This window comes from Pinus tabuliformis, chromosome 5_1 (genome assembly GCF_031772625.1).
Source record: "Pinus tabuliformis cultivar Carrire ecotype Pingquan chromosome 5_1, CPIR1, whole genome shotgun sequence".
Lineage (NCBI taxonomy): Eukaryota > Viridiplantae > Streptophyta > Pinopsida > Pinales > Pinaceae > Pinus > Pinus tabuliformis.
This window is the reverse complement of record NC_142305.1, coordinates 351,784,553-351,793,255: the sequence shown is the minus strand read 5'-3', so window position 1 is coordinate 351,793,255 and position 8,703 is coordinate 351,784,553. Positions and strand designations below refer to the sequence as shown.

Genomic DNA, 8,703 nt, shown 5'->3' with positions numbered 1-8,703 from the left:
TCCAACCTTTGGATTCATTCAGATCTGGAAAAACCCAAAAATGCCACTTTTCTAAGGCTACAAATTTTTGGACTATCAAATTCCATGTCCTCTTTGCCATGCACGTGCCACATTTCATTATGTCACATCAACATGCCATGTCAACATGCAACATCATTCAACCCCATCTTATTTCCAAGTTAGTAGAGGCACATCAATTTCTGCTTTGAATATGTGTTAGACCATGTCATCATCTTTCAAAATTGTGGGCCCAAATGTAGATCCATATTTTCCCGAAAGTTCCCATTAAAAAAGTTCTATATTATCATGATTCTAGATCCAAATTTTGTCAAAGGATAATAAAATTCAATGGAAACAATAACTAACAAATTTAGAATAAGTTTTTTTCAATAGGTGCATTCTTTTTCTAATCAGAATGAGAAAATCTGGAGAACTAGTTACTTTGAAAGATCAACCTATTACACTAGATACAATTATTTCATAAATGCCACGAATGGGCTAGCTACAACATGTCTCGAGGTACTTGAAACCATGAAGTTGGGGAAACAAATTGTTCATCAAATTACTCAAGCTAATATCCTTTGGCCAAAAGGTGCATTTTTAGTAAGTAATGGATTAATGATTCTAGACTATGCTATCTAGATTCTATTAGAAAATGGAAAACTTTGTTTATTTGAAAGAATGATGAACTAATGAAATCCAATCCTTATTCTACCTAGATTATATCTATAAATGAAAGAAATCTTCAACATCTAATGGTAATTTCAATTAGTAGATTCTAGATCCTCTTTATGTGGATTTTTTCAAACAACAGAAATGAACATTGGTTATTAATGGAAAGATGAAATTCATTGGGATTATTTAGTAGCTTAATGAATAATTCCATATGTTTAATTATCTAGATATCTAGATAGCACAAATGCCCACTCTTTACTAAACTTCCAGCCTCATAACCGTTCTTGGCTAGGCCCATGGTATTGACCCCTTTCTAGCCCATGTGATCAAGGGTTGGGGCCAAAACACCCATCCCTGGATTTTATGAACTTTATAGGTTTCCACAGGGAATTTCAAGATCTCTTCTCATTTGTTAGTTTAGACTCCAATGGATGTTTGCTCAAATTCTTCCAAATTCTAAATCGAACCTATCTTGAAAACATGCATCAAAGCTCATAAGTTATAATATTAACCAAACAACCTTTACAAATCACATTACATCCATAGGTTGCTCTTTTTGTCTACCTAATTAAGGGGAAATTTGTCCCTCATGTATTCTCAATCAAGCAACCCAAGGCTTCAAGCCCATTTTAAATACAACTAGAGAGACCATCACAATGGCTAATTTGTTGAGGAAATAATATGTTCATAAATCTCTTTTTGGCTAAGTATTCAATCTTACTTTATCTATACATATAGCTACAAGTACATGGAATCCTAGGGGTTCTCATATGCTATCTAATAATTTTCAGCCAAATCTAAAACTTGTTTAGATAAGGCAAATGTTACATCCCATAAAAGATTCCTACTCAAGAAAACCCCCAAGCCCTTCCATCCCAACATGACATCCCTTCGTCATTCCATCACAAGCTAATCTCACAGGAATTCTTGTTATCATATTCCTTTAAAAGGAGCTTGGTAATCCCAATCAAGATAATGAACACATTATAATAGACCCCTTAGGTTTATTATAGGGCACTTTAACCTTTAAGGTTAGATGCTTTGTTAAGACTCTTTCCTTTGAGTCTTCATTCTAAAGTTCAAGCACATTATTAGGCTTTTGTGCCCACTTCATTAATTTTTTACTCATAGATAGTAGAATTAAGATATCCCTTTCCTATCTCGATAACCCAACTCCCATTCAATTTACCCAATTATGCAACAATTAGCATGATTAGAAAAGCCTTCTAGGCATGCATAGGTACATAGTGTGCATGGAAACATTTATGCATAAAAAATATACACCATTACTATGAATTTATAACAAAGAACATGCAAACCTATGTTGCACGAAACTTCAAAGAACCTGACATTTCAGGTTGTACCCTTACTTGAAACTATGAAACTTGGCCGAAACTCGACCATCATGTAACCATCTAGTAGAGTTAATATAGACTTGTTTTTCCTTTTAAATTGCATCATGGTCCTTATTCCCTTTTTTCTTGCAAGATAATGTGTTATTCACTTATTTATTTTTATATATACTTTTTATACATACATATATGAGGTTTTAGTTGCATTTCAGCCGACGTTTCCATTTTTGGAGGTGATGTTTCTAAACGTACCTGTTTCGGAAACTCCAAAATGTTTTAGCATTTCATGCAACTTAGATGCAAACATGAAAAGAATAAATTATATATACATTAAGCATTTAATAATAAGGCTAAAACAATTATCTCTTGAAAGTTTCTACAAATTAGTTGCAAACCTTTGATCTTCCTCCCAACCATAAACCAAATTGTCTCTCAATAGAGGGTCACTGTTGACCGAGATCCATAAATCCACAAGGATAAAGGCTCTTCATGATACAACTTTGGACATGTATTCCAATGGACACATAATACAATACCATCTAAGTTTGAGGCCTCACTTTGGTATACTAGTTTGACCAATTCTCCATCTAAGCTCCAACTTCTCCTAGGAGAGAAAAGAGAAGTTGTCCACATAATTAATTGGGAAACCCAACCTATTTTCCTTCCAAGATCCATTATCACCCAAGAAAATCAAAATAAATTTGGCTAATCAATTCCCTTCTCCAAGATGTAGCCTCACCCAAGATGAGAAAGGAGAATTGACTATCTACTTCCACTGTGAAAGGCATAATAATTTTCTAGTCATTGGGATAAATGGCTATCGCGAGTTACATATTGATGGATGGCTTAGATCATAAGTTAAGGACTGACTCAAGTCATAGGGTAATGGCTAAGTCTGGTCACACATTAAGGATGACTCAAGCCACATGGTGATGGATAGGTTAGGCAACATGTTTTATAATTGTCTCAGACACAAGGGTTCAAGGGTCATCTGATCTCGTAACTTAACTTTGAATCCACATACAATTAGCCACCAAAAAAAGAGCCAAGGATCCAACCTAAGCTACCCATAGGTAGACCCAATTATTTGTACCCAGAGGTCCAAGTAATCATGGTTAAATGGTATGGGATCTCCAACATAGTGGGAAAACCTAACTTATATGTCTGTGGTTTTCTCTGCCAAGTGGCACATGAGGGTCTCACACTCCTAAATTTGGACTTAGGACATTTCATCATTTAAGAGGTTAGTTCGTAGTCTCATGTGTCTCAATACAATTAGACCAAATATCTTGTATGTAGTTAGCTAGCTTTGCATATTTATGGACACATTTAAAGACATGCATTGGAAAATTAGAAAAATAATTTTAAGAGACACTACATGAACAACACGATATGACATTTTATATTAAGGGAAAGAGGATGATTTTTTTATTGGCTATAGAGACAATGATTTTACAGGTATTCTATATGATAGGAAGAGCACTTCAGGATATGTTTTTCACTATGGTTTAAATGTAATCGCATGGGAATTTAAGAAGCATCCCATTGTGATGCTTTTATCAATAGAGGCAAAGTATGCAATAACAATAACAACCTGTCAAGCAATGTGGTTATGGAGAGTTCTCAATGATCTTCAACAAAGAAAAGAAGAACCAACTTCAATATATTGCGACATCAAATCAGCTATAATGTTGTCCAAAAATTATGTTTTTTTATCAAAAAAACAATCATATAGGTACTAGATATTATTTTATTAGAGAGCTTATAAAGAAGGGTGATATTTATTATTTATTTCAAACCACGTGAATGACAAGATCAATTGGCTAACATATTCACAAAGACATTGGCGATAGATGTTTATGAACTTCAATAGGCATACATTATGAGTGATAGAAGCTGAAGCATTCAACAACTGTAATTAACAGGGGGTGTTAGAGTAACATAATTAGGCCCGCTAGTTTGTTCTTTAGTTACGATAGTTAGAAGGTTATTGGTTAGTTATACCATTATAACTTATGCTTTTATATGAACATAGAAAAAGGATCAATGGTTTAGAATGTTGTATTAGTTTTGCAACTCAGTTTTGTATGTTTGCATTTCTTTGTGACTATATCAATAATTAAATTTCCCTTCTTTTCTTTTATCTTTGAATAATATAGCTTGAGTGGGCATAATGATGAAGGGCATGTGATTCCTCCTATGTAGACTTTCATAGTGAATTAGCTATGTAGAAGTAGGTTCTTGTCCCACAAACAGGGATTCTTATACACCAATTTAGTCTTTGGCTAACATATTTAGGGGGTCTTATTCACCAATTTACTCTAACTTAATTGTGACCTTAAAATTATATATATAGATATATTATACAGTTTTGAGATTAAAATTATATCTCAAAACCAATAAATGAAAAACATGATTTATAAGTTTTTTGTTTTCTGAAAAATTCAACCGTATGAATATGAAATGCATTACTAGAAATATCTCACATAATAACTCATTTCATTTCCTAATCTTAGGAGAGTGAGTGTGTATATATAGAGAGGAGGGTTTTGGCTGTTTCTTTATATTATGAGTCAAATCAACCTCAAAGTAACGAGGTATATTATCAAAGCAGTTAAAAGTGGTTTAACGTACCATATTTGTGGCAAATGGAATTTTTTGACGAATCACGTATTACTACCGATTTTCTGTATAAGGCGGAATCTTGCTATGCTTTATAAAGTATATTGAAGGCCAAATCTTGCTATGCTTTATTGTATAATTATATTGAATAGATTTCATTAACATGACTCCATGGGGTTTCTGATTGAATTTATAGATGTATCATATTGGGCTGCGTCTGCCTTTACAAATGGAGGGAGACCACCAGCCACAACCTATTTCATGGATTTCTAATGAGAATCAACCAATCATGTTACATGAGGATCCAAGCTTGGTATTGTCTCAAAGGTGAGGTTTATTTTCTCAACTAGGTTCCAAAAGAATCTCTTCATTCTTATGGTTATTCTTTTTCTTGAAGTAGCAATGATCCATGTGGGTATCTTTTGAAATGTGCAGAGATATTGACTGTGCTGAAGACAACAACCTTTCCCTTCCTTCAGGATACATTCTCAATGGTAAACAAACAGATGTCAAGGAAAATTCAGGAAAACATGAAACATATTTCAATGAATTGAACAGAGCTGCTGGACTGAGATTGCAACTGGGTAGTCATTGCTCTTCCTTACCACACCCATACAATATTTTTCCTGCAAACAAGAAGTTTAAGTCAGAGATGGACATCAATCTGCGAGGGACTTCATTAGACTACCAAAGTCCTGGGTTTGAATCTCTGGGAGTTGGGTTTGATGGCATGCCTCAGCAATGGCCTGCAAGTTCCAGTCATCCAGTTATGGCCCTCTTTGATAAGCATTCATTTCCTCAGGTAAGATATTTTACTATGAAAGCTTGATTCACAATAATAATGTAAAATCTGAAGCCAATTTGATTTTATACGGCTTACTTTTACCATTAATGATTAACAGGATAAGTATTTGTCAGATGCACCAATGCAAAATGGCCGTAGGCCTGAAAAATAAGCTCAAAGTGACTGAATATAAATAACATCAGCATATATGTTCGAGAGGGTATAAACATATATATCTGTGTATTGTTTCGGTTGATGCTTATGTTTGGCGTTTGTGTGAATGAAAACCCGGGTTTGACATGCACTTACAGATTGTGAGGTTTTTAAGTGAACTAGATATATATCCGGGATCTGAGCAACTTTGCATGCATTTTTTTGCAAGGGAGAGGTTACATTATTGTCATGTTTAAAAATAGCAATCAAATAAAATTAGAAATTATATTAATTATTTAACATTTTAAAAATGATTTAACAATACACCTTATATATAAAATCATGTAAACAATTTAACCTAAACATTAAACACAAATGCATATTAATATTAATCTAAATAGCTTTTAGTCAATATTCCTGGCTTCTCCAACACTATGGAATTTAAATAAAATGTATTTTGAATTACAAGATTAAAGTGAAACAGTTCACTTCATTCCCATTACTGAGATTTAAGCTGTTTGAGTCAACTCCATATATATATCCTGCATCTTCGTAACATGGTATGCGCATTAAACACAAATGCATATCAATCTAGATGTAGATGAGTTTTTTTTGTTAGTGCAATTATTTTAAATAAATTGTAGATTTTAAAATATTTTAGAAATTTGATGAACAATAATAAAGTAATAAAATAAAAATAGTTGATTTTCTTTTTATTAGTCAGATTTAAATTATTTGATACAACATATATATTCTGCATCTTGGCAATTTGGCAGGCATATTAATATATTCTACATCTTGGCAATTTGGCATACACATTAAAATCATTGCATGTTAATCTAGATGTATGTAGATAGGTTTTTGTCCGTAGTCCTATTTAATGTAATCAATGGGTTCTTTAATATTGAATTTACATAGATTGCAGATTTTGGAAATTTCACATACAACAGTAAAGTTAAACAATTCACATCACTCCTATTAACCAGATTTCCAAAATAATCTAGAATCTACCTTTCACATAATAATGGAACTCACACACCTATTAATACATCACCTCACTCCATGCATGTTGGTTCTCTGGCTGCAATAAGAAAAGTAAATTAAATTATGTTTCTAAAAATGGTGTTTTATTGTTTGGCAGCAACATTCTTTGACAATCGCAGAAGGTGCTTCAACTTCAATGCAACAACAAATGGAACCCCAGGGAGAACGGCATTCACCTGGCCTTACAGCATCTGCACCTCAGATAGAGCTTTGAAGAATATTAGCTTCTCTATTTGAAAAAAGGTTCCCTGGAAAGTCTTTAAAGGTGCTGTTGTTATATGCATCCTTCTATATAAGATTTGGTTGCCATGTAAAGTTGATATTTGATTATTTCCATGAAAAGGAAATATTCACAATACAAAAGTACAGTAGCCAGATAATTGAGATCAAGAGGTATTCTTTATTTTGTATTCGAAGTGCACCAGAGTGCTGTGTAAGGGCTTCACATCTCATGGAAAAGGTCATCTATAGATCTTTTTTTCCTGCTCCTGTTGAATCCTCTCCTGGGTGAATTTTTCCGGTAGATGCCTTTATATTAATTCAAATGGGAGATGGGACGAGGTTATGTTATTGTGGAGCCTTAGTTGCCATGGTGTGGTGATTTCAGAGACCTGAAGTAGCGGGGTTGTTAGGTTTGTGGGAAACATTCTCAAAGCCTCAGGAAGGCGTGGGTGGATTGCTCCAGCCAAAACTTGGGTGGTTCTTCTTGAGGGGAAAAAAGGTGTGTGCACTGTGGGAGGAATGGCATGGACGTGGAATTGTGTGTGGACATTGGAACATTTTGTATCTTTTCTGTACCTGTTTTTATCGGAATTTCTATGTTTGAGAGGGTTGTCAACTGCAGATGATTTGATTTGATTTGTGTTTTCATTTAGATGCTCCTCTTCGACAGAGAAACCCCTTCTGTATGATAACTGAACTAAATATTATTTGGAGTTTTGATTGAAATTGAAAAGAATCCGTTCAAGCAGTTTTGAAACGGATAGAAACGTGTTCAAATAATTTGCCTTGTACATTATAGCCAGAGGCAGTACATTCCTGTGATGTTTTCATATCCACTAAAGGCAAGGATTCTCCCTATCATAATTTCAAACAATATGTATGCTTTATTTTAAAGATCCAGAGCACTCTTGAATGAGTTTTCAATGAGTAGGGGAGACGAGTACAAAGTTACAAACCCGAAACATTTATGTCGAGAATGGTGGTTATGCAAGTAAAATACAATGAAACCATTAAGACAATATCTCGCTGTTGCGACACTTTGAATATTTGAACGTTTAATGCACTTTCAAGGATATTTTACATATTCAAGGTTTCAATTTTTATTATATCTATTTTAATAATTTTTCCCTTATATCTTTGATATATTAATAATTTTAAAGTCTATTGAAATGCTTTTAAATTATAATTATAAATATACTAAAGTATAATCATTTCAATTATAATTATAAATATACTATTAATATAGTTATAGAGAAAATTATTCAAAAATTATTTAAAATTTTGAAATAATATACTTAAAAAACAATTTAATTGGTAGTTTTTTTGAAAATAAAGTATTATGTATTAAAAATTTTGAAAATCAAATCTTACTGAAAAAACATATATAAGCACTTAAAAGAAATTGACCTCGTTTCAAACTAGTAAAAAATAAATAAATTACGAATTCTTCTGAATCAAAAAAAAATATGAAACAATATTCCTTGTTTATCCCAAACAAAAAATAATATATGATAAAACAATGTGATCAAACTGTTTTATCTTCATTTAATTATTAGTTCTATAAAAAGTTACTAGTATCAAAATAGGGTTTAACATTAAGTGTAAATGGAATAATATGATGTGGAAAATTTTCAAATCATAAATTTAAAATTCATATTCGTATGATCAAAGTATGCATTTTTTTAAAGGTTGATTAAGTAACATGTATAACTTTGAAAGTTTATCCAAAATAACTTTCAAAATATTAATATTATGTTTATTGATTTCTTTGAAAAGATTTTTATGTTTTTGTTTCTCTGTATTTGTATGTAAAATCATTATTTTTTATGTTATTTGAGTTTATGTTTTTTT

The 8,703-nt window shown here is 32.4% G+C and overlaps 1 protein-coding gene across 1 annotated transcript; it reads left to right on the top strand.

The window, feature by feature from the left end:
- Positions 1–4,850: 4,850 nt before the first annotated feature.
- Positions 4,851–7,054, top strand: LOC149164906 (uncharacterized). The gene is made up of 3 exons (XM_089431030.1): positions 4,851–4,976; positions 5,085–5,451; positions 6,728–7,054. Exons 1-3 carry the CDS (start codon positions 4,879–4,881, stop codon positions 6,842–6,844), a joined length of 582 nt encoding a protein of 193 aa, XP_089287156.1. The 5' UTR covers positions 4,851–4,878; the 3' UTR covers positions 6,845–7,054.
- Positions 7,055–8,703: the final 1,649 nt, after the last annotated feature.

Bases quoted from the DNA above. Each gene is read 5' to 3' on its own strand.
- LOC149164906 (XM_089431030.1), top strand. From the start codon at position 4,879: ATGGAGGGAGACCACCAGCCACAACCTATTTCATGGATTTCTAATGAG. The intron at 4,977-5,084 runs GTGAGGTTTATT...TGAAATGTGCAG, and splicing joins AGCTTGGTATTGTCTCAAAG to AGATATTGACTGTGCTGAAG. The intron at 5,452-6,727 runs GTAAGATATTTT...ATTGTTTGGCAG, and splicing joins ATAAGCATTCATTTCCTCAG to CAACATTCTTTGACAATCGC.